The sequence below is a fragment of the Triticum aestivum genome, chromosome 3D, assembly GCF_018294505.1.
Source record: "Triticum aestivum cultivar Chinese Spring chromosome 3D, IWGSC CS RefSeq v2.1, whole genome shotgun sequence".
Lineage (NCBI taxonomy): Eukaryota > Viridiplantae > Streptophyta > Magnoliopsida > Poales > Poaceae > Triticum > Triticum aestivum.
In genome coordinates this window covers 152,518,994-152,544,851 of record NC_057802.1, presented here as the reverse complement: position 1 = coordinate 152,544,851, position 25,858 = coordinate 152,518,994, and the positions used below count along the sequence as shown (strand labels likewise).

General features: G+C 50.0%; 1 protein-coding gene across 1 annotated transcript; it reads right to left on the bottom strand.

Annotated features, from left to right (window-relative positions):
- Nucleotides 1-23,861: 23,861 nt before the first annotated feature.
- On the bottom strand, nt 23,862-25,858 carry LOC123074397 (zinc finger protein NUTCRACKER). The gene is made up of 2 exons (XM_044497258.1): nt 25,482-25,858; nt 23,862-25,371 (listed from the first exon to the last, which is right to left on the bottom strand). The coding sequence occupies exons 1-2, from the start codon at nt 25,606-25,608 to the stop codon at nt 24,023-24,025; spliced, it is 1,476 nt and encodes a 491-aa protein (XP_044353193.1). The 5' UTR covers nt 25,609-25,858; the 3' UTR covers nt 23,862-24,022.

Below are 25,858 nucleotides of genomic sequence, written 5' to 3'. Positions count from 1 at the left end.
GTCGGGCCCGTCACCACCTCGTTTTCGACTAGTGGCGCCGGGGGGGCAGCCGGCTGCTTGTCTCGCGCCCCTCTAGATGGCGGTGGCGGGGGCATGGCCATGTCCGGCATGACAACATCGCCGCCTCCCCCCTTCATGACTGGATGCTCGTCGCTGGCTCCCCCGGTCGGCGCCGTGAACTCTGGTGGTGGCGGCGCGGAGTTCTGGGGAACGACGAATAGCGGCTCCTGGTGGCGCGCAGCTTCTTCAAGCCGTTTCTTCGCTGCGGCATTAGCCTCAACCTCCGCCAGCTTCTTCAGCGCGGAGGCCTCCTGCTCCTCGCGCGTTTCGCTCTTGCGCCTCCCGGAGGTCGGCCGCAGGGTCGATTCGCCGGGAGGTGGTGGAGGTCTCCGCCGACCCAATGACGGAGGCGGCGGCTGACTTCTCAAGAGAGAGCGGGGCTCTAAGTCAAGGAAAATAAAGCAAGGAAGCTTAGACAAAATCAACAGGAAAGGAAAAGGACAAGAAAAAGATACTCACGCCGACACCATGGGAGGCGCCTTCGGGAGCTTCTGAAACTTGGCCGCCTTCGCGGCGGCCTCCTTCCCCTTGGTCGCGGTGGTCGGTTCTTGGCCTTCTTCGGCGCGCTGCCAAACAAGACGACGCCCTGTTTACGCTTACCCGTGCCGCCTCGAGCAGTCGGCTTGGCGGAGGGGCCCACTTCCGCCTTGCCGGCGCCTCGCGCAGGGCGCGGCTCATCCTCCTCATCATCATCGTCCGGCCAAGTCTTGATGCCGCCTCCTTCTTCGGAGCCGCCTACTCCGTCGCCGCGGCCTCGTCCTCCAGGGCGGCCGCCCCCAAGTCGGGGTCGTCCACATCACTCACCTCCCGGTCCGGCTGGTAGTCTCCACCCGGCCCTATGATGGTGGCCGTCGCCGGAGACATATATATCTGCGTCCAAAGGATCGACTGTTCAAGACCAAGATCAAGACCGAGACAAGCACTAAAAAGAAAGAGTTGAAGAACTTACAGCAAGCAGTGGGTTGGCGCGGGAGTATGGCCGCTTGCCGAACCGCCAAGACCCCTCAAAGAGCTTGAGGTTAGAGATCTCGTTCACCATCCGGGCCACCTCGGCAGTCGGCATGTCCCTCGTGCACATCCGTCTCGGGTCGCGGTGCCTGCTCATCCGACAGATCAGATGAGGCCGGCCTTGGAGCGGGAGAACCCGGTGCTCGACAAAGGCGACCAGCAGGTCGGATGCTATGAGGCCCTCCGCCTCCGTCAGCACCCGGAGCCGGTTGATGGCGGCGGCGGCGGCTGATATGGGCTTCGGCTTGTAGCCCCAGTTGGCCCGAGGCTCAGCCGGAGGGCCGGTTTCGTAGGGCGGCAAGTTGATGAAGTCGATTGCCGGGTTAACGTTTTCCATGTAGAAATATGATTTCTGCCACAGTTTCACCGACTGTGACAGCTTGATGGCGGGGAAGGCATTCTTCACCGACGGCCGGCGCACCGCGACGAAGGCACCACACTGCGCCGCCTTCTCCTTGGCGGAGGTGCCCAGTTTGGTGTAGAAGAAGGCTCGCCACAACTCGATGGTGGGGAGGATGCCGAGGTAGCCCTCGCACGCCGTGACGAAGGCGGACAGCAGCGTCACGGTGTTGGGCGTCAAGTGATGCGGCTGAAGATGATAGAACTCCATGAAGGAGCAGAAGAATCTGCTCGCCGGCAGGCCGAAGTCGCGGAGGAAGTGCGAGCGGAAGACGACCCGCTCGCCTCCTTGCGGCACCAGCGAGATCTCCTTCTTCGGCGGCACGCGCACCTTGACGAAACCCTTGCCGGGCAACCGCCATGTGGCGTGGAGGAAGGCGAGATGGTCATCGATCACGAGCGAGCCATCCCAGTCCCCTCCCTTCTTGCGCGCCATGGAAACCGAGGTCGACGGAGAAATGGCGCCACGACGGAGCCCAAGGCTGCAATGGAGCAAGGAGCTTGATGGCGCAGGAGCCCAACGACTGCAAGCTGCGGCGGCGCCTCGGCGGAGCACGGAGGTGCGGCAGCCACAAGGGGAGGAAGAAGACGAAAATGGCGAAGGGAGAGGAGGGCGCGCGTGCTCCGCCGCTCCTCCTCCTCCCCCTACTTATAGCCCTCGGGCTACGAAGCCGAGGGGGCAGGGCGTGGGATCATGGGATTAACTGACCCATGACCCCACGATTATTGCGCGAGTTACTACGCGCAGTAACTCCGCGCGGAATAGCAACCGTTTGCCTCGGACGCAGCGGATCCGCCCGCACGCCGAGGCCCGATATTGGCGGGCCCAGCCTGCTGTCGCGTCCCGTCATGCGCATGGGTAGGCAGGCTGGCCCGGCTGGCTGGCGCGCGCGTGGCGAGCTTACGGCGGGCGGCGGGCCTGAAGGCTTAGCAGCCACGCCACCTGGTTCCCGCCTTGGCATTTCGAAATTCATCACACGAAGCTGCCTGGTCGCGTCCGACTCCGAACAGGCGACGCTCCAGGAGACGGACAAAGCACTCAGCAAGAGCACTCAGTAAAGGAAACTGCTGAGGCTTCTCGACTCGTCAGCCCCGACGCCTCACCAGCTTCGGGGACTACTGTCGGAGTAATGGGCCACGGGTAGCCCAACCCGAGTCCCTGAACATTTCAAGACATCGGGCCAGCTGCGCCCCTCAAGCATCGAGAATGAAGCGCCGCCTTCTGGTGGCCGGCTGGCTCAAGTGGCCGGCTGCCAGAAGACGGCCAAGCACGAGCAGGCGGCCTCCAGAGAGGCCGGCTCCAGCAGGCGGCCCACGGCGCCCTCAAAGTCTGCGCCCCCATTAAGAAGACAAGACAGGATGTGGATACAGTGTAGCCCATCACCCCCATATACAGGGCAAGGCGCGGCCACAGTGCCCCGTACAGGTGGAGATCTCCACCCGACGCAGCACTGTTGCCGCTCTACCCTTGACGTCACTCCTGTCAGGCGGAGCCCTGCTCCCACGACGGCCTGTCGACACGGCCTATAGGCGGCGGGCCCTACCAGGAAGAGAGATCCCGGAAGACGGCGGAAGCCTGACCAGCCGGACCCGAGGGAGGCCGGCCTCTAGCAGGCGGCCCACTCCTCCCTCGGGGTCCGAGCACCATTAACCAGATGAGACACGGTGTGGCTATAGTGATCTCCCACCAGGCGGCGGGACTGTAGCCACGCTTCCCTGACCAAGTATGCGTCATTAGCATTACAGCTACAGTAACCAGCAGCCGGCAAGACCCGCGAGCGACGGGAGCGGCCTGTCGGCTCCGTACCAGACCAAACGATGGGGCCCACCAGGTGGCGGGCCCCAGCAGCCGGCGAAGAAGCCGGCTACCAGAGACACTGACAGCCGGGTCCTACACCCGGCCATATTACCATTGTACCCCTGGGGGTAAGCCTATATAAACCCCCCAGGGCACCCATGCAAAGGGTTCCCAACCTGTTAGACCTAGACTCACACATAGAGAAAGGAGAGAGCAAGCCTGCTTTCTTCTACCTCTAGCATACAGCTCGAGGAGCACCATTGTACTCACTAGTGCCTTAGTGATCATGCGGAGACCCCGCAGAGCAGGACTAGGGGTGTTATCTCCTAGGAGAGCCCCGAACCTGGGTAAAGTACGCCAGCGTTCGTGTCTACGCCTCATCCCGCTTCCGGGCACCGGCGACGTTCTACTCGCTCCCGCCATGATAAGCCATCCTTTGGCATATGTCGCACCCAACCCCCGACACCCGCAGGAGGCCCATGGTTACAACAGTCCGTGTGTTGCCATGGTTATTGTGGCCTAGTTACCAAAAATAGGTTATTGTGGCCACTAGAAAAATGCGGAAAAAGAAGTGCAGTGACTACAAGCAAACAACTAAACGAGACAATAAGGAAATAAATAAGCAAGTAACTAACGCTAGGTTATTACGGCTATTGCACATATTACATCCACTGGGCATCAAAGTTCGCCACCAGTGCAAATATAGGGAACAAAGCAGCATATTACATACACTAGCCGTCTAAATTGGCCACCAGTGCAAATAAACGCAGCAGCAAAACAAGCCCATAACTGAAACAACTTCAGAAGAGCTCAAGAAACGTTATCCTGGGTATCCACCATGCCGGCAATAAGCTTAGCAAGCTTATTAGCTTTGTCCTGTTTGGCGCTAAAATCCTCCAACGCTTGCTGTTGCAGCAGAAAGTATGCATCTGAATGCTCCAGGGACTTCCGTAGTCCTTCTGCTTCTTGTCGCAGCACAGCTGATCGATGTCTGTCAGCTTGTAGTTGAGACTCAAGAAACCGAACTGATTCAGACAGTGAGTTTGAATAGCTTGTGCAAGTGGTAGTGGCCAGTAACTCGAACACTAAACCAAGATAGGACTTTGGGGTTGTCTCACTGTCTTCAAGATAGTTTTCCTAGCTGTTTTATCAGCTTTGTTGGAGACCAACAAGGATGTCTCACTATCCTGAACCATATCTGCATTACTTCCTTTACCATTGCTTAATAAGGCACTCTTCCCCAATATTCTGTCAGCATTCTAAAAGAAGAAACAAGCAGACACATAACAGGTTTAGCATGTACTAGTATATGAAACTCATTTCGGTGAACCATTTCATTAGTAAGGTGGACAGGATTAAACTACCAAGTCTTCTATTGCCAAGTAGTACATAATAAAAGCATCAAACAAACCTATATCTATGTCCTATGGTCACTTCATTGTCTTGCCAAATCAAAATAGAGACACGGTTCAAATCATATCAGTTCAAGACAAAGCAGCACTGAAAGAATACAAAGCGTGGGAAACTACACGGCATAACAAGATTTCACATGGGTACCACGGGTCTACATGTACAACAACACTATTGGCTCTGTTGTGATGCTAGTAATGTGCATGATATGAGAAGTCAACTGTATACACAATTGAAATTGAAATCAACAGAGCTATTTATAAGAGCAAACCTGTTAAAGAAACATGCGTAAACATACCTGTTGTGCCATTGGAGTTTCGATTGGATCCTTCAATTTAAAAATAAGTTTGTATGAGTAATACAGTGATACAAGAGCAAAGCAGTATGCACGATAGCAATGTAATCTTAAATGAGAACAGTTGTTCTTCAGGTTTAAGAACTTGTTCTACATGAACAGAGTACAGTAAGGCACAAGAATATAGTACTTAAAATAGAAAATGAGCTCATAGACCTTTCCACATTCTTGGTTCGGGACCAGTACAGAACAAGGCATTCCCAGTCATCGTCCAGTAAATGTGTCTCAGGAGAACATAAGGGAATTTGATGAGTTTCTTTGACAATGAAGTATGTTTTCTTCAGGTAATTCTGATACTGCCACCAAGCATTCTTGAAGATAGCTGAGGTATTAGCACAGGTTACCTCATCCTGAGTTTCTGAATCGGTCCTTCTCTATAGAGAAAAATGGGAAAATTTGCTGTATTATAACCATCACGGTGGTAGAATGTATGGGACAAAGCAAAGTAATTGCTATGAATTACACATAACTCCTGGACAAACACCTGCAACTGGCATTTTCCTTCAACTTCAGTATAATAATTCCATGATGGGAAGATACACACATAGGATTTAACAACATCAAATGCGATAGATGTTAAACTACGACTGGCTGGTTGTGCTTCCTCCACAGGAATAAGTGTACTAACTAGTGGAGTTGGGGTTCGACGTGGTAGTACTGGCGCTTTGGGCACTGGAGCTGCCTTACTAACTGCTCTTGTTTAGGAGCTCTGTGGTGGAGATGGTGTCGTGTCAACAGGAACTGGGTTACTATCTGCTGGGGTTGGGGTTAGATTGGATGAAGCTGGTTCTCTATCCATCGCAGTAGGGGTACAATCTGCGAGAGTCTGGGTTATGTGTGGTAGGGCTGGTTCTCGTGCATGTAAAACCGGGGTGCTATCTTCACCAAGAGGTAGCACTGTTTTACTTGAAGACCGTGTTTTTACTCCGCTAGATACTACCATCACCCGCTCCAATTCAAATGGCTGATAAACAGGAAACATAGTTGAATGTACAGACATTGTATGAGAGACAGATGCGATTGATAGTGTGAAAAAAAGACGGCATGAACTAGTTGACATGTATATTGTTTAACTAAAATGGATAGCATGACATAATTTCACATATATGATGTCTATCTAAACTGGATAGCATAGCATATCATAATTCAAAGATATGATGACTAACTAAACAGGATCGCATGACATAATTCACATACATGTTATCTAAGTAATCAGGATCACATGATTTAATTCACATATGTGATTTATATGCTAAGCAGAGGGCATTCGCATATATGATGTCTGAACTAAGAACATGGTGTTGAATATTGTGTATATGATGTCTAAACTATGCAATGCAAGACACCATATGCATGATATGAGCAATATAACCATGCCAAGTTAGAGCATACACCTCGGTGGGGGAATAGGACTGGTCATCTGTCTCTGAATCCATCTCTAAGGAGCTATCGGGACCCAACAAAAGATTTGCTTCGACATGTAGCACTGTCTGCTCTGAAGGCCTTGTTTTCACTCCAGATTTTTCCATCACCCACTCAAATGGCTGATTCACAGGAAGAGTAGTTTAATGTACAAACATTGTCGACAAATGGAAATGTAATGAATAAAAGGATGGGCAAGATATCATTCAAATATATGATGCTTGGTTAAACAGGATGGCATTGCACATTTCACATATATTATGGTTGGCTAAAAGACATGAGACTACATAATTCCTATATATGATATAGAAACAAAACAGGTGGCATTACAGAACATGTCTAAACTAAGCAGATGACATATATAATGTCAAAAGTAGGCACTGCAAGGTAACATATACATGATATGACTAACACCATCATGCCTAGTTAGAGCGAACACCTTGGGGGGCAAATAGGAGTGGTCAGCTGCGTCTGAATCCACCTTAGCACAGATATCTTCCTCTGGATTACAATCTGGAGAGGGGGGAGGGTTTGCCATTGAACCCACCATGCAGTGATGTCTGAGGAATCTGTAGACGGCGTCCAGGGCACTGCTCTATTGTGATTGATGGTTCGGTCGTTGGAGCAGCTTCGGCGAGCCGTAAGACGTCGAGGCTGAAGTAGTATTAATCTCAAGTGGGGTTCTAATAGCATCTCCAATAGATGATGTAAAATACATTACCAAAAAGCGATAGATGTAAAATTTACATCACCAAAAACCACCTGACTACAACAGATGAGGTAAAAACTATTGACTCTCAACTTAACTGTCGAAACTGAAATTTACGGTGGAATCTGAATGCTACTGTCGAAACTGAACGCAATGGTAGCAGAGAGGCACTTCACATGTAGTTTAGGGAGGGCCTGCAGTTCATCTTCAACCTGCACCCCCCTGAGCTGCCAGCCACCACGGGCCGAACCGCCGGCCCCCGCCGCCCCGAAACCACTCCCCACCGCCGGTCCGCCGCCACCCCGACGAGCCCTCTAGGCCCCTCCCCGCGCCGAGCTTTTTCTCCAGTGATCCCCGTGCCACCACCCCACCATCGCGCCCCCCCCCCACCGCCGGCGACCACTGCCCCACCCTGAACCCTAAGATAAATAGTGGGGTACCTCTCCGGCGAGCCCCCCTCCCCGCTGCGGGTGGTTCTTCCTTAACCCCGGCGAGCCCCCACCCCCCACCCCCTGAAAATCGACTGACCCAAAAGTCGGTTCAGTCAACTGAAGTGTAGCTAAATCGGAGCAGAGCAGCAGCACGAGCGAGGGGGAGAGCAGCAGCGCAAGCGAGCCAGAGCCAGAGCAGCAGCTGCAGCGCGAGCGAGCGACCAAGAGTCGGAGCAGCAGCAGCAGTGCGAGCGAGCGAGGGCCGTAGCAGCAGTAGCAGAAGATCCGGCTGGTATGGACGCCGCCGCCGAAGGGGCCTCGCACTGGGGGAGAGCCGCCGTGGAGATGTCGCCCGTGGCGCCGGCTTCGAGGTAACCGCGCCATGGGGGTGTGGGATGGAGCACCGTCGGCGCCGGGAGGTTGAGTTAAGGAGAAGGTGCAATGCGATGAGTGTACAACCTCTTTGGTGGCACCGAGTAGGCCTCGGCTTCGTCCAAGGACTCGGTGAGGATGCTGCAGTTCCGGTGAAGCAGGTTAAGGCGGCGCTGTGGGGATGGAGCAGCCGTAATAGACGAGGTGATCGTCGGAGCAGCTCCTTGGAGGTGGAGGACGGGGCAGGTGAACTGGCGAGATGACGAGATGGACGACGGATCCTCATCCGGGGAGGTGGATGAGGGACGTCGAGCTGTTACGGTGGACAACGTCGTCAGGGAAGAGCCTCCGGCTGGGTAGCGGTGAGGTGGCAAACGGAGGAGGGTGGGGTTTCACGTCTGGAGCAGAGAGGTTATGGCGGCCTGGGGTTTCGAATGGAGAAAAGAAGGTGATGGGAGGGGGAACCATCACTTAGAGACGCGCTTGTCCAAAATTTAGGGTGTGTTACAAAAGTACCCCCACTGATTTGAACTAGCGGCCCTTTCGGCTCAGGGTTAGAAGGGGGATTTCGTGTGTCGGGATTTGGCAGCTGGAGGGAGTTTTTGCGTGCGTTGTAATTTCGGGATAGCAAGGCACGGGTTGTGAAGGCGTGAGTTTGGGGAGCACGATATCTGAATTTTCGGGATATAACAAGGCGTAGGTTGAATTTTGGGACAAGCCTAACGTGTAATATTTTACTTGTACGTACCAAATCAATTTGCTCTTCCCTCAACGAAAAAAAATAAAACTATTCACACCACACGAAGAGAGAGTCTTGTCCCGTTTTACTATACAAATGCTATTCAAAGCTATGAATCCATGTTCTGTCCAATTAAATTTTTTCGTTGGCTGTATAATGCATGTAACCTACTCATACCAACATTTTAGTGCATTCCAAATGTCTATACTACCGCTGCAATTCCAACTAAATTTGAATTCGTTTCTCTATTTGAATAAGAATCTACAATCATGATTGTTGCCAACTTCAACCATCATTCGTGTATTACCTTAACAACACACCACATGCTTACTATAGAGATAGATATGAACTATGTGTACTATATGAACTCGAATTCAATTTTTTGAATACACTTGATGTTGATTCCAAATAATAGTACATTTGATGTACTAACTAGATATTCATAATCTAAACCATGTTCCATATGTACACCGTGTTTATCACACAAAGTATAGTTTCCCGCCCCCTACATTATGGCAAGTATTTAGCCCTGAGCTGCAAAAGCCACACATTATCCAAAATTATAATCAATGTTCTACATTATGATATCTTCTTCAAATACCCGTATCCACTTTTTTATAATGAATTATGATCTCTGTTCGTCTTTTACACCTTCACGATCCTCTTCTCTTTGTAGCTAGCTAGCGCTAACTTTCTATCATGCAAGCACACGCCCGCCCCCCTCTCACCCTCCCTCAACGTCCCCTCCATCGCACACATTCGTTATTTCTCTTTAGGTCGTTCACCCACGGTGTGTGTAGGCCCCCCGGCTCCATCTTTCCGGCACACACCGGTCGATATACCTCTCTAGCCAGGTGTGCCTACCACAAACACGCACTTCCCCTCTTCTCTTCTCACCGTCCATGCCCCACTATGTCCAATACGGTTCCATGCAGGTGCACACTCCCGCCCCTCTCTTCATTGATCTCATACTCGCACACTCCTCCCCCCTCGACATAGTAGGCCTCTCGCACCACCTCCTAGATGCACCCTTCTCCCCCTGTCCGTCTCTGCGGACCTTATTTGCTTCTAACACATGCATGCATGTATACATACCGATCTCTCAACATATAGCTAGGTCGACTATAATTCGTTTTCCCCATGCACCGATAGACTTACCTCACTAGTTATGTATCTCCCTTTCTCGGACACACGATGGTTGATCTTCCTATGTAGTTACGTCTGCTTACCACAACCATATGGCCCCCCCTCATCATCCTTGCATACCTCTCAACCCGTCTCTCACACGCACGTGCATAGACAGGTAGACATCCCCGACCCTCTCTTATTGATATTGCACTCGTACCCTCCGTTTGTCTAGCAGGCCTCTCCCACCATTTGTGAGAAGGAACTCCACCACCAACCCTCTGGCACTCTACCTTTGTCTTTCTCCCAACCTTATTCCTCTGCTACACATATGCATGGATGCCGATCGATCTCCCTCAATACATAGCTAGGTCTCTCACCTTCTCCACACATATACTAGTCGATCTACCTTTCTATAGTTAGGTCTCTGCCCCCTCTCCCCCCCCCAACACACACACCGATAGTCGAACGCTGTAGGTAGGTATACATGCCACAGAGAAAAACTGCACCTCTGCCCTCTCAAATTCCAGTAGGCCAGCCACCCTGTAACTTTGACATGGGCAAACACAAATTCGATGGCACTCTTTATCGATCACACAGCCACACACTTCATCCCTGTTTTCAATTCTATTGATATCTTATGCTGTTGATCCCTCCACTCTCTTCTTGTGGATCGTTCCCTCTATAAATGATATATCCATGACTCTGTTTCACACACATTGCATATGTTATGTTTTTTTGTTTGAGATATCGTCGACACATTGCCTCTGTTTCGCACAAACCATCTCTCTCACACCCACCCACGTACGTACTTGCACCTAAAGAAGAGGTGCACGCACGACGCACGTACTCACGTCTCGTTCCCGGCCACACCCGCGCGGGTACATGGTGGAGTTCATTTCTGTACGAAAACGCAGCCCACGTGATAATTTGACGCGTGTAGCGGTTGTTTACTCGAAGGAGGGTCGTGTACCACGTGTAGACGGAACAAAGTTTGACTTGACACGTTAGTATTAAATAAAGTTATATTCCTCAAAGGCGTGTACAAAATATAAAACGATTGTCGTCGGGAAAAAAGAAAAATCCGCTCCACTATATATAATGGAGCCTGCCTGCCAGGGTTTGTCTCTCATCACACCATCTCACACAAGGTGGCGGTGGCCTCTCTCTCACACCGTTGGTCACTGATCCAGCCGCATCCCGTCCGCCGGTGAAAAGGGAGGATGTGCACCATTTCTCTGTTCGACGGTGTTGAGGCAGCACATCCCGATCTGCAGTACCCGCTATTCTCTCTGACCAAGCTTCAGCGCGGTAGGGCCTTCTCCACTTGCCCGCTGCCGCAGTACGGGCAGATCCCAGCCACCGGCGCCCTCCTAGTTACATCCCGACGACCCTCAAGTACAGCTTCCTCCGGCCTTGCTCCACTGCCCATCTTCCCACGTTGTTGCATGTGGAAAATCCTGCATGTGGATCTTCTTTAGTTGTTTGCTTAAAACGTATCTCGGCCGGCATACTTTCCATCTTGCAATCTTGTCCTCAAACCGTTTTTGATAAATGACCATGCTGCTATCTTTCCCTTATTACATGGAATATGCTTCTTTTTTGTCGGCGTATGTGTCTTCAACTTGTGTTATTGGGCAGTAATTGTTTCCTTTCTACCTCCTTTTGCAAACAGGGCTATCCATTTCACCTCGTTGCTATTGCGACCTTTTAGTGGACTGCACAAATCTCTTTTTTCTTAAGAGTGTTTTGTGCAGTTCCGCCAAAATGTCACACGGGCAACATTTTTACATTTCTGTGGGACTGCAGAAAGGGAGATTGGTTTTGCTATCCTCCTCATCCAACTCCGTGCCTAATCTTCTCCAACAAGTAGTTAGTCCTAAAGAGAGATCGCAGAGGTGATTGGCTTCTATTTGTGTGTGTTATGTTTCATCATCTAGTTCCACTATTATTGTAATCACACTGACTGGATATCTTTGCAAACAGGGATGGTCAGCTCGAATTTAGTGGAGCTGCACAAAATGATTGGATTGTGATGTCCTCCATACACCTCTTTTTTGGCTACAGAGCTGGGTGAAACTAGCTGCCAACCAATGAACATTGTGCCCAGGAAATGGAGCCATGCCTACGAACAACATCGATCAATTATATATTTTTCTTTATTTGTACACCTTCTCACAACTTTGTCTTCAGTTGTGATGTGAATATTGGCGCTGATCTGCGAACCATTGAGATGCATTAGCAGCCATGGTAGTTTCATTTGTATTTGATGGAATGTTGTAACGAGACAATCTTGAGGCAAGAGGACACATGAAACCTAAGTTGAAACCTTTTTTTCCTGCGGGAACCAAAGTTGAAACCTTCATAGCATCACAGTACAATTTCATTAAAATTATGCATACATATAAACAAATCCTGAAGGATTGATAGCAATGCCAGAAACGATTCAACTTCGTTTCGCCGACATGTGGGACATCCTTCATCCGGTTCCACCTGCCATGCAGCAATATTGAGTGCACAACTGCAGGGAAAGATTCACCCCGGTCGTTGCACCGCATTAGTAATGACTAGTGAGCAGTCAAATCACAAAGCCACACCATCGCCACAGTAAGTTACTCGGACGAAGCAACCATCATTTCTCTGTTCATTGAATCCGCTGGTACTCCCATATTCCCAGAGTAATAAGTTGCTCGGGCGAAGCAACCATCACTTCACCTTTCCCACAGTAAGTAGTACCTCCTTTTTTTAATTCTAGAAACAACCACATGCAAATATTGGATGGTAGTAGCACAACAACTGAATCAAAAATCGAAACCAACCAATGAACTACTACTAATGGTGAGTGTTTGCTAGTATCATGTACTCCGTTTGTCCATGTATATAGGGCTTAATGCGTTTTCCGAGACTAACTTTGGCCCTATTTGGATCCATGGGTTAGAGTTAGTTTGAGCTAGTTGGGGCTCAAATAGCCCTTAAGTATCCAAACATGAGGGTTCAATTGGAGCAAGTTGCACCAAACCCACCAAAAAAACTATCCCACGCAAGAGGTGCTAATTGGAGATAGTTCTCATTGGACCCACTGAAAAATCACTTTTCTCTCTCTATCCCGCCAGCCAAGTGGTGCTAAGACTAGCCACAATGGGTAGTAACATAGGCTAGTAACATGCATATGTTACTAGTCTATGTTACTACCTCTATAGTGGATAGTAACATATGTGTGGTAACATGCAACACTTCATTTATTAGACTATAGACTCATTTTGCCTTGATATGTGTGATGTTACTCATACTACTAGTACTCCCTCCGTCCAGGTGAATAAGTCATCTTTTGGTTGTGCACCATGACCAAGGAGGAGGAAAAAACAAGAGAACTTAATGTTTATTTGCTAATTAATAGCATTGCATGCAATGAGCTAACCACTGATGTCGTGTTTGGTAGTCTCGAGTCATTCAAAATGTGCATGCCCACATCTCTTATTGGTTGATATGTCAAGAAACAAGAAACGAGGTGGGAGTTCTTAGGCGCAGTGCATTAACTCCCACCTCGTTTCTTGTTTCTTAACATCTCAACCAATAAGAGATGAAACACATAGGCGCGGTGCATTAACTCCCACCTCGTTTCTTGTTTCTTGACACCAATAAGAGATGTGGGCGTGCATGTAGGCGCGGTGCATTAACTCCCACCTCGTTTCTTGTTTCTTGACATATCAACCAATAAGAGATATGGGCGTGCATGTTTTCAATGATTCGAGACTACCAAACATGGCATGCACTGGTTAGCTCATTGCATGTAATGCTATTAATTAGCAAATAAACATTAAGTTCTCTTGTTTTTCCCTCCTTGGTCACGGTGCACAACCAAAGATGACTTATTCACCTGGACGGAGGGAGTAGCACTTGCTCTAAATGACGTGCCGCTGCAAGAGCCGCCTATATTAATTAACCATGCTCTAAAAAGGTGGACCAGCTTTGGCTATAGTAGTATATTGTACTAGGTTAGTAGGTGACCTTGCGCTTGGCTCTTTGCCTCTTCCAGCAGTCGAACAATAATGATGGTACTACAGTAGTACTTCTGGCAATCTGACACCAAATGAACTGCTGCACGTCCACCGCTTGTAAGCAAAAGTTTCTCCTCGTGTTGCGAGCCACCGCGCAAGCGTTGGCGAGGGAGAAGGCGTAGTAAGCAAGCTTCTCATCGTTCTGCGAGTTGGTGGGACACATCAAAGTTATTTAGTATGTACTCTCTCCAAAAAAGGGTTGACCATGTCATGGCTACCATCCCGTGCTCCGTCGTTGATTACATGCACTATTCACGTGCCATCGAGGAGAAAAAATATTGCGTAGTAGGTGCCATCGAAGTGCACGACTCACTTACGCACTGCTTATCTGATTATCTCCATTTTCTTGCATGACACGTGCACCTTGATGCTAGATGTCTCGCGTGTTGGCAAAAGGATGAACAAAGCTCATGTAAAAAAAGAGTGGAAGAACATAGATTCCCGACGACCGAGAAGGAGCAAGGAACCTCGCGGTGGAGCGTCTGCAAGGAACCACGCGCGTTTTCCCCTGTTTTTGCCGCCTGCCGACCTATAGAACCACCTTGCGCTGGCCAATTCCTCTCCAAACACTTAGGGAGGCGGTTGAACCGAAAGTCTAGTACTCTCTTCGTAGGAACTTAAACGCAGGAATAGGAAAATTATGAGGGGGTGTCTCCAACAGTGTTCCTCGGCTCGCACCTAGCATCACGGTGCTCGAACTTGGAGTCATTCATCTAGTACACGTGGCATCTCAGATCTGGACACAAGGTGACGTACACCGTCAAGGTCCACGGTCAAGGGGGTCAGGGTGGACGCGACCTCTCACTGCGTCCGCCATTTGAAGCGGCACGCCGGCCCAGGGCGCCGCCCGTTGCACTCCCAATTGTACCCGCCTCCTTGCCACATTCAAAAACCTACATTTAAACCCGCAGGGAATGCGAGAAACCAACTCCGGCCACACACGTCCGTTCAGGAGCAGGACGTCGCCCAAGCTCCTCCTTCCACCATTTTCTCCACTCTTTCGGCGGCATCCGACGAGCAGGAAGAGCAGTTCTCCGACATAAAAGTCGTCTGGGTAGCCCGCCGAGCCCGGCAGTTACGAGCGAGGCAGCTCGCTGCTCCACCTACCTTGCCTAGCCCGTCGGAGACATTCGCCACACTAAGCCAGCGCGTGGTTCTGCAGCTGGCCTTTCCAATACAGCTCGAGGAAGAGTGTCGATTTGCTCCACACCGGCTTGTCGGGAAGCACGACGGCACGAACATCGTCGTTGCCCTTGACGCCGCCGCGTCATACAGGGCCTCCAGTGTCTGCGGCTGCGCCATCCGCAGTCGACGCGCGCGTAGCCGCGACATGCAGGCAGAGAAAGAAGTCGTCGCAGATGTCGACGAGGTGACATGGCTATGCAGCTACATGGATGTCGACGAGGTGATGGCCAGCACGTCCCCGCCCGCCGCCATCATCGAGGAGAAGTAGAACACGGGAGGCCGCCGCCGATTGTATCCCATGAAGGCCAACGCCGAGGCGACGCCGGCGAATACAGCCGGTGTCTTGCACGATTCTTCTTCTGACGGATGCTGGAGGAGGACAAAGAGATCGGGCGGCGACCATTTAGATTAGGTATATTAATTCTATCAGGCTGGTTGTAATGGGAGTATGGATCAGGCCGATCCACCATTTGCACAATAGTCATCCTCCAATAATTTTTTTTGCACAAGATGTTGATTTTATGGATCAGGCCGATCCACCATTTGTTTGTGACTGTGAAAAAGAGTGGTTGGGTTAGATGTTATTGCCATGTTCAATCTGGGTTTTGTCTAAATTTGATAAAAAAATAATCCTTGGGCTTTTGTACTGTTTGTAAGCTTGAGTTACATATTGTTCCCTTCGTACTGCCCTCTACCTGCCACTACACTGCCGCACCTTCCATGGCTCCTGTTCGTTCCCGTCCGAGGCCTCGTCGTCGTTCTCCGCCTTGGTTTGCTCCCTGTGCCCGCCATCGTCTAGCGTTGTCAACATGGTCGACAACCGAGAGGAATCAGGAGATGATTGTACATGGAGAGGCTGACAGTAGGGACCCACCTGGGTCATTGCATTACGCAAGCAGGTGCCTCGTTATTACAAGCAAAAAAATTCTTCCTCCTAATTGTTTGACAACTAGGTCCCACACCATTGTCAATGTAGTCAATAAACGAGAAATTACACTACGAGCAGATAACACCAGGGACGCAGCAACTCGCCCAGTTTTTTTGTTTTAGAGACGGAGCTCAACTGCGCATTGTGCGCGGGCTGTGGCCCGTCTAGCCCACGCTTATGCTTTTATTTAAGCACATGACAAGCCCAGTTGATATCTTTTTTCTTTCTGAAAATGGCTAGCCCAGATTTTGTTTGGAGAATACCCAACTGAGGCCTACTTGTTTTTATCATCCCTGCTGGGCTGCAAATCTTTCAAGTCGAGGGATGTAAGTAGTAAGAAATGGGCTTCCCCAGAAAATGGGCTATAAGTTGTAAGAAATCGGCTGCAAATTTTTAAACCGAAGCCAACCGGCAATTACATTAAAATATCATTTTTTCTGGATTTCTCTACTCTTATAAAAAGCAGAGTTGGTGATGATGGTGTGTCTGCCATCCTGCAGTATAGACCGTCTGATCTATATCTAACGGATAGGAAGGAAACTATGACAATTTACCCGCACGCCTCTCCACATTTGCAGATACGGCCTTCCCTCGTTCATCCTTTTCTCCCACAAGATAAACTACTCATACAAATGCATCTTCATGTTCCGTGCAACGCACGGGCATCTTGCTAGTAAATATTTTAAATGCCATTCATTTTTTGTGGAGAATTTTTTTAAAATTTTATTTTGATATAATTTTTTAAAAATTATTTTTAACGTGACTTGAAATTTTGTGATTAAAAGAGTTCGGACACAAAATTTTGTTGAATTTTTTAGCAGTGCCCAGAATATATGGTCTGTAATGCTAATAAAAAGAATATGGGCTTCAAAATATCTTTAAGAATTAGCAAATGGGCTGTAAATTATTGAAAATAATGGCTAATGGGGTGTATGCTGTTTTCCACAGATTTGGAGGCTGACTTCTGGGCCTATGATGACGTTGTCCTAAAAAATTGACGCGTACGCAAGGCTTTGTCAACTTAGTAAATACAGAGCAGTGACTGTTGGATGTCCATCCAACGGCCGCCGTGCTTCTTCAATCTCTGATCTTCCTGCTCCAGCCGCCCAAACCAGCGCCGCGAGGGACTGCCTTCTCCCTCCTCCCATGGCCGGCTGTGCTGCCGCCAGGCCATCCCTCTACCCACCCGCACATCCTGTTATTTTCCGGCGATGTCAGCCTCACCCCGCAGCCGACCAGCTAGCGCTCGTACTCCCCTCAGCGTGCGCATCCACTGTCGCGTTTTCCCCGGCTCTGCGTCGTCCCCTTCCTAGGCCTCACCTTAGTCCACCTGACAGCTGGGACCCACCGGAAGGGCCTTTGTATTTCGCGAAAAAAATATTCCCCCCGCTGACAGCTCGGACCCACCAGCTATATATTCGCACGCAAGGAAGTGCCTCCTTATTATGCACAAAAAAAATGAATACTCCCCCTGCTAGCTGGGACCCACCATAGTGGAAGGCTGACTTGTGGGCCTACTAAGTTGACACGGATGGAGGGCTTTGTCAACTTAGTCAATATGAACGATTCTAGCTCAAGTGACCGTACGATGTCCATCCAACGGCCGTACTGCTTCTTCAACCTCTGGTCTTCTTGCTCCAGCCGCCCAAACCAGCACCGGTCGTGCCACGTGCTCCTGCCTGCCGTGGCCGGCTATGCTGTCACGGAGGCCTCACCGCCCCCTACTACTCCCACCACTGGCCAGGCCATCCCTCTACTCACCCACACCCCCTCTTATTCTGCGGCACGACAGCCTCACACCGCAGCCGAACCAGTGAACCCTCGTACTCCTCTCCGGGTGGGCATCCACTGCCGCGTCTTCCCCGGCTCCACGTCGTCCCCTTCCTAGGCCTCGTCGTCGTCGACCGCATTGGTGCTCTCGGTGCGGCGTGGTCAATGTGGTCAAGGAACGACTTCCATCGGAAGATTACTTTACGTGGAGAGGCTGACAGTTGGGTCCATGGCCACAGCAAGGAAGTTCCTCCTTATTACGCGCAAAATAATGATTCCTCCACCTGACAGTAGGGACCCACCAGATGGGCCACCATATTTCGTGAAAAAAAACATTTGCCCCTGACTGCTGGGATCCACCAGCTACATCTTTGCACGCAAGGAAGTGCCTCCTTATCCTCCCTGACAGTCGGGACCCACCTGGTCGAAGCGTACGTAGCGTTGTCATTCTGGTCCTGAACGTGTACGTACATACTGGTCGATCGGTCTGTCTGCAGGCTGCAGCGATGAACCGTGGCTGAGTAAGGAAGGGCACATGTCGTAGTAGAGGCGCAGACGTAGCATGTACAGATACATACAGCCAGGGTGCCAGAAAGTAAATACGGCCACGTACGTACATACGGGTGGGGTCTTGAACGCCTACTCGCGCATACGTATGGCCAGGGCTCGTGTACATGGAGAGGCAGCGACGGCATCCTGTTCATCGGCAGCCAACCGGCTAGGTCGGAACGGAGAAACTACGTCGCAGTGTTCATCGGGAGGCAAAGGAATACGTCGTGTTCATCGGGAGCCAACCGGCTTGGAGGGAACAGCCGAAATGAGGTCTGGCGTACCGCAGAATGGAGGAAACGGGCCTTCTGTTTGACCGTGTACAGTCGAAATGGGGTCCTATTCATCGGGAAGGGTCTGGCGTACCGCAAAATGGAGGAAACGGACTTGCGCTCGACCGCGTACGGTCGAAACGGGGTCTTTTTGATCGGGAGGGGTGTGGCGTTCCGTAGAACGGAGGAAACAGACTAGTGTTGGAGAGCCTACGGTCGAAACGGGGTCCTGTTGATCGGGAGGGGTGTGGCGTACCGCAAAACGGGACTCCACGGGCTACTGTTCATCTCCACCGTCGACCTCCTCCAGCCTCCACGGCTACTGTTCATCCACCGTCGACCTCCTCCAGCCTCCACCTGCGACTGTTCATCCACGAGCTCATGTTCATCCAGCCTCCACCGCTCCTCCACCGGCTACTGTTCAACCAGCCCTCTCCACGGGGTCCTGTTCAACCACCCCTCCACGGCCTACTGTTCATCCAGCCCTCCAATGGCTACTGTTCTACCAGCCCTCCACGGGGTCCTATGCATTCATCCCTCCACGGGGTCCTGTTCATCGACCCCCCAACCAGCTCGATCGATCGGGGTCCTGTTCATCCAGCGGCAACGACATCTACTACCACGGGGTCCTGTTCATCCAACCCCCACCGGGAACTGTTCATCCAACCCCCCCACCAATGCTCATTGTTCATCAAGAGGCAGCAGGTTCGATCGGCTTCAATTAGCAGCAGTAGCAAAGGGACTGCTCGATCGGGTTCAGTTAACAGCAGGGATCGATCGATCGCTCGGGTTCAGTAACGCGCAGCCTGCAGTGCAATCGCTCGGGTTCAGTAGGCGAACGCCTCGCTCGGGTTCAGTTAGAGCCCAACGCCTCGCACCCACGCGCGTACATGTACGAGAGAAAGCGCATCGCTCGGCCCTGAGCACCCACCGTAACCGGGAACTCCTCGATATTTTCCTCGCCCTCGCTTCTACCATGGTTTTTTCCGTCATGGATGGCCCAAAGAATGTCATGCAGCTGCGACTCTGGCCCGCCCAGGACGAAAAGCCCATTTTCTGTCATGATTTTTTGTCATAGAAGTAGGAGCCCACCACATCTATGATGATACCGGGTTTTGTCACAATTATCGTCATAGAAGTGTCAAAAGCATGACAGAAAAAAATCCATTCGGCCCAAAATGTCACGGATGTGTCTTTTTTTGTAGTATGTAGCGACGACAAGGTAATGCCGTTGTGTGGCAACAAATCCCTCCCATTCCCATGATTTAGCATTAATTACGCACATGATAGAGAGGGATGCCATTAGTTATAGTGCGAGGATTGAGGCGCATGACCCTTCTTGGTGGGACGTGGCCTTGGTGGATCACTGACCCAGTCCGGCATGCCACATTGACAGTCAGGTCAAGGACACCATGTGTCCAGGTGGGCCGCGGATAACACCGGTCCAGCTTGTCAAAACCAGACCGGATAACCTTCACGGTGGGGCGCGGGAATCCTTCCCGCCAGGTGGTGGGTTGCGCAGGAAATTTTCCCTACGTGCAACTCAACCGTACTCCTTCGACGTTTTTCCTAGTCCGAGGTGCTCTACGTCAGCTCGAATGCAGCGGCGTCATGAGCCAATTGCAAGGTGGCACTTTTCAGGGGATGTTCACGTTGAACCAGTTTCAAGATCGACAACCAAAATAAACGAGGTGCTGCCAGTTTGAAGACCAGTTATGGGGCTACTAACGGTGTCCTGGATAAGGGCCCTCTCACCACATCTACTCCTGACCTGGTGGGCAAGGCAGAGGACCCCTTGTTGGTTCCATCCTGGGCCGCATCGGGCAGTTGCAAGGAAGATTCCAGAAGAGTTGACGTACACGACAAGACGCTAGATTCATGGAGGAATCTACCTTCTAGTACTTAGCCGACTAGGATCCATGTACCCTAGGACCCCCCCCCCCCCCCCCCCGCCCCGTGTGCTATATAAGTCGAGGGGTCTATCTCATAGAAAATATCAAACAATCTCTCGGTACTTTGTACTCTGTACACACTCCAACACAATAAAGCACAAGCAGGACGCAAGGTTTGATCTCATCGGAGAGCTCGAACTAGGTAAACGCATGTCCCTGTTACCATCATCCCAAAACATCTAGCTTAGGGTATCGAGGGATCTGCGGATTGAGCTCCGACAACATGCCTCAGTTGTATAAGCATCCATCCATCCATGCATGCATATGAGGACCGGGGTACATTGAGGCCTCCTTTGGTTTACAGGTACTTTGTAGGAATTCTACAAGGTATGATTTTTGTAGGATTTTTTTCAGTCCTTTAGTTTACAGGAATATAACATATTCCCATACAGGACTGATTCACATATTTTCTATCGTCAAAGGGGAAAACATCAGTTCAGACCCAAGAGGAAATCAAATAAGCATATCATGCAAACCCAGACGAGGGAGTGGTAGACTTGAGCTTGGGAAGCTCCTCCTGTCCATCATCTTGAGGGGCTTGTTCAATATAGTATGAACCTTACCATATCTGCCCTTGTTGTCGATGAAGGTGTCAAAGGATCAACTGATCGTCATCGATGGCATAGTCGTGGGCATTTGTGGTTGTCATTGTAGACGGTATCCAATGGTCACTCCGGTTATGTCTGGTTGATGAAGCGATGACAAGAGCATGACAGTTGGTGGAGGTGTTCAACATCGATGAAGTTCCTCCAAAAAATCTAACAAATGATGTGGCAACCAAAATGATTATTAAGGGTGTGTCAATAGCTTCAAAATGAGTACAAAAACACTCAAATCGGAGTTTGGGAGTGAAAATTACGACGAAATCGGTAAATGACGTCGGCTGATTCCGAGGGAGGGGGTCGTGAATAGAAAATAGCCGCCACAAAGTGAATGAGATAAAACGTTTCAACAAGACAACTAGAGTAAGATACACATGCCTGGAAGCATCTGAACTTCGGAGGCAATGTGCATTGCCCTAATTAAACAAATATTGATGTATAAAGCACATCATCAAAGAAAGAAAACATATGATGGATTGATATATGAGACATTAACGTCTAGATCTAACTCTTGGTAAAATTGTTCCTGAAATAGCAAGAAATAGAATTAACAACGGACAAGTGGAGTCAAAAAAGAAGAATCGAGATATTAATATGAACAACTACTAGTTTGCATGATTTATGTAGAACATACAATGGACTTCAGTGTCATCACATCGTCTTCACATATCACGCTCACATCAATGTATCTTTGCCAACTATCAATATATTAGACGATACCCCATGTGTTGTCGTGGAATTGGGTATATAGTTTATAAATCTTGTGTGGAATATCAATTCAGCCCTTACAATTTAAAATGTCTGAGAGATTTCTACATAACCAAAAACAGATCTTAACATGAAGTTGTGCATGTCACAATTAAATGCGCTATGATTTAAAATCCACTTAGAATGCACTAATTCATGTTGCATGGTAAAGGATTTTCATGCATAGATCAAACGGATGCTAATGGATCAAGCTAGTAAATCTAACGACTAATACTTCTAATGATGTGAACGCACACATGTTGAGATAATTAGATGTAGTGGAGTCGCTCTCTTAGGTATATAGGATTCAGACCAATGTTTAATAATAACTTTTATTATTTTCTATTATGTGTGACTATCAATATTTTTAGCAGCAAGTTAAATGAAATAAGAATTGACCATGAGAGCAAATAATTAAAAGTAATAATAAGTACAATAAATATAAACATAGCCCAAATACGCCGGTCAACTCTTATAGTTGTATTTTCAAAGGTAGGAACATGTAACATGTCTGCTTTTGCGACCGTAATAATGAACAAACTAATGGAGAGAAAAAAATCCTCCAACTACTTATACATATCCACTTTGCAATTTGTGCCTAATTTTGACCATGATTAAATTAATAAAGTAAAGTATATGTTACTTAAAATTATATCATTTTAAAAAAGAATTTAGTCTTATATTTTCATAGCATATACCATATATTTCATTGACCAATCAATGGTCAAAGTTAGACAATTCTTAAATGATAGCCTTGTATAAGTAGACGGAGGAAGTATATAGTACCTCCAGACAATATCAATATATCCTGTTTTAGCCCACCTTCCATTACAACCAAAATGCACTAAGAGCATGCAGACAAATAGACAATTAAGTTAAGCAGCACTAGCAAATGTGGTCTGGATGCGCACCACTGGCTAATTATTAATCAAAAAAAGATCTGGAAGGCAGCCATTCAAAACAGTAGTGCCTCTCCTTACTTGGATAACCACCTATCCATATTGTTCCTAGGTTATTGGGCACCCCATTGCTACGTTTCAAGTTCCCTTTTGGGGTTGCTTGAACCTCAGACTCTTTGACATTTGGACAAGCACAACAAGATAGCAACTTAAATCTTGTTGATTATTAGGGGCAGAGATTCTCCTTTATGTATACTAGTGGTTGGGGCGCCACCCTGTGGCGCCGCTTAAGAGAAAGTTGTGCGCATGTTTTTATCTACAAAAAATACATAGAGTTCTCGCCTCCGTCCAAAAAAATATTTCAGAAAAAATTCTCACCTTCATCTAAAAAAAGTATTAAAAAAATTACCACCGCAACCTACCAGCGAGTGCCACTTTGCATAACCTTCATTTAAAAAATGTAAGAGGTCCTCACCTCCATCTAAAAAGAAAATGTGCATTTAAAAAATAATCCACACCTTCATCTAAAAAAACAAAAGATTTCTCACCGTGGCCAACCAGCTTGCGCCACGTGGCATAGCTCGTTGGCCGCCCTTCACGCGTAGCTTAATGAGTTTAATGTGTCACTATGGCTAGGAATAACATTGCACAAGTGTTCAAACAAGATCAAGCTATATAGATAGCTAGCTGCACTGAAAAGGTAATTTGGTTTCTGCAATAATAGAGTTGTAAAGTGGTGGACTGGCTTTCTTTTCTTGAGACCAAAGTAATAAACTAAAGGGAGCTACTCTTTGATCTATGGTTCTTTTTTTTGTCTGAAAAAGGATTCAGTGTCCCCCTTCTATTTTTCTTCGCGAAGAAGATAGACCATAGTTCTTGAGAATATGCATGCATGGATCTCTTGCCACCCTTTTCTCTTCAATTTGCCTGACATTGCAGCCATTGCTTCAGTTCTTCTCCATATGAGGTTAAGTTCCACTGGCACTAATCGAGCATTGAATGGTTCAGATTCCATCAAGTACAAGTAACAAAATCATGAATGATGTCCTAGCTAAGACAAGAAATGACAGCTGAGCTGAGTAAACCAATTGAAACGGAATGCCTTGTGGTATTTTGTGAAGTTGCATACGAGCATGCATGCATGTATGGTTCATGCCTACATGGCCGCGGATGGCTCATGAAACACTACTCCTCGTATCTCCACGGTTACATGATTAACATGCACGCTTAAACTAAATCCACCCATGTATCGATGATGAGCAGAGTGCTTGCATGCCGACGCCCAAGAAGTCCCTGGTCTCCTCCCTCCCGACGGCGTCCTTGAGGCCGGCGTGGTGCGCGGCCGAGAACACGTCGTACGGCACGTTCCCTGTGGCCGTCGTGAGCTCGCTCATTGCACTGGGGACGTTAGCATTGTGCTGGTGCTGGCTCGCGCAGAAAAGAGCTCTGTCGTCGAACTTGCTGCGCTCGTCGATCCGCCCGGCGGAGTTGGGCGCCTGCTCGAAGGCCCCCGCGAGCGGCATCGAGGTGTTGGAGGACCTGACGGAACCGATCTGCGCGGCTCTCTGCAGCAGCGCCGTCGCCGACATGTCGGTGGGAGCTGCGGCCGGCTTTGCGTGCTGCTGGCCGCTGAACACGGACGGCACACTGTCCGCCTCTCTGGAGGAGTTAGTCGTCAGCTCACTGGCGTTAGATGACGAGAGCTTCCCGTTGCCGCCGTTGTTCCCGTACAGCCAGCTCAGCTGCGCCATGTCGAACTGAGGCGGCGCACCGGAGCTCGGCGCGAAGAGATCCGCGTACATCTGCATTGGCATTGGCGGGCCAGTACCACCACCACCGGACGACAGGAGACCGCCAATGTGGTGGCCCATGGAGGACGGCAGCGTGTTGTCGCTGCCCCACAGCGAGAGCCCGCCGTGCCTCGCAGCGGCGCCGTCGCAGAGCGGGTCCCCGACTGCACCCGCCGCGTGGCCGAGCATCTGCCCTCCCGCAGCAGGCTTTAGGTGCGCGGCGAGCGGCGGCTGGAGCATCATGCTGTTCGGCCTGGCGAAGAGGTATCCCTGCCCGCCGCCGCACATGGAAGGCGCGGACGCCGCCGCGGCGCCCGAAGTGGCGGCCGTGAGCCTGGCGGTCTCCTCGGCGAGCGCGTCGCAGAAGGCGCGGTGCGTGATGAAGCTGTCCCGCCTGGAGAAGAGGGTGCCGCAGTCGCAGCGGTACTCGCGCGTGCCGCAGGTCTTGGAGTGGGCCTTCCAGTCGGACTGCACGGCGTAGCGCTTGGCGCACTTGTCGCACTTCCACTTCTTCTCGCCGTGCTTGCGGCAGAAGTGCTTCTTGATCCCGGTAAGGTCGCCCAGCGCGCGGGACGGGTTGTGGTGGACGCAGCTCTTCTCGGGGCAGACGTAGACGCGCTTCCTCGGCTCCTTGCCGCTCCGCTGCCGCAGCTTCCAGGGGAGGTTGTGGCCACGCCGGTGCAGCTGCAGGTTCTGGTCGCGCTGGAATCCCTTGCCGCAGATCTCGCACACGAACCGGTTCGTCGCCATCAGCGTCCGTGGCGACAGCGCGATCACCTCCGCGTCAGGGTCTGCAGCGCACACGATCGATCGACCACCGGTTGGAATTTGCAAACAGACAACATGCATGCAGCTGCAGCTCTGCTGCAGGGGATATACGTGCTGAGGTTGGACTTATTACCTGGTGTACCGGGGAGATTGCGCTTCTTCTTCGGGGGAGGAGCGGCAGGGTGTTCATGGGACGGCTGCTGCTGCTGCGGCTGGTTGGTGAGAGGAGCGAAAGGGCTGGCCATGGCATCACTCGCCATTATTGTGCTCCTTCTTGGTGTCCTTCTAGCTCTCGATGAGATTGTTGTTGTTGGTCGACGTGCTGCTGGTGCTTAACTAGTCTTGATTTGGAGACAAAAGGGCAACTTTTGTTCTTAGGTCGGTGTGGGGCATCACTCAAGCAATCTAAGCTAGTAGTGGAAGCAACAATACCAGCAGCTGGATTAATATAGGAGAGAGCAAGAGAGGGGAACTGGGTTAGTGAGACGGAGACTACCAGAGAGAGAGAGA

What these genes read in the sequence shown, in the direction of transcription:
- LOC123074397 (XM_044497258.1), bottom strand. Translation starts at nt 25,608, where the DNA reads ATGGCGAGTGATGCCATGGCCAGCCCTTTCGCTCCTCTCACCAACCAG. An exon ending in CAATCTCCCCGGTACACCAG is followed by an intron (nt 25,372 to 25,481) that starts GTAATAAGTCCA and finishes TGTGCGCTGCAG; the next exon opens with ACCCTGACGCGGAGGTGATC.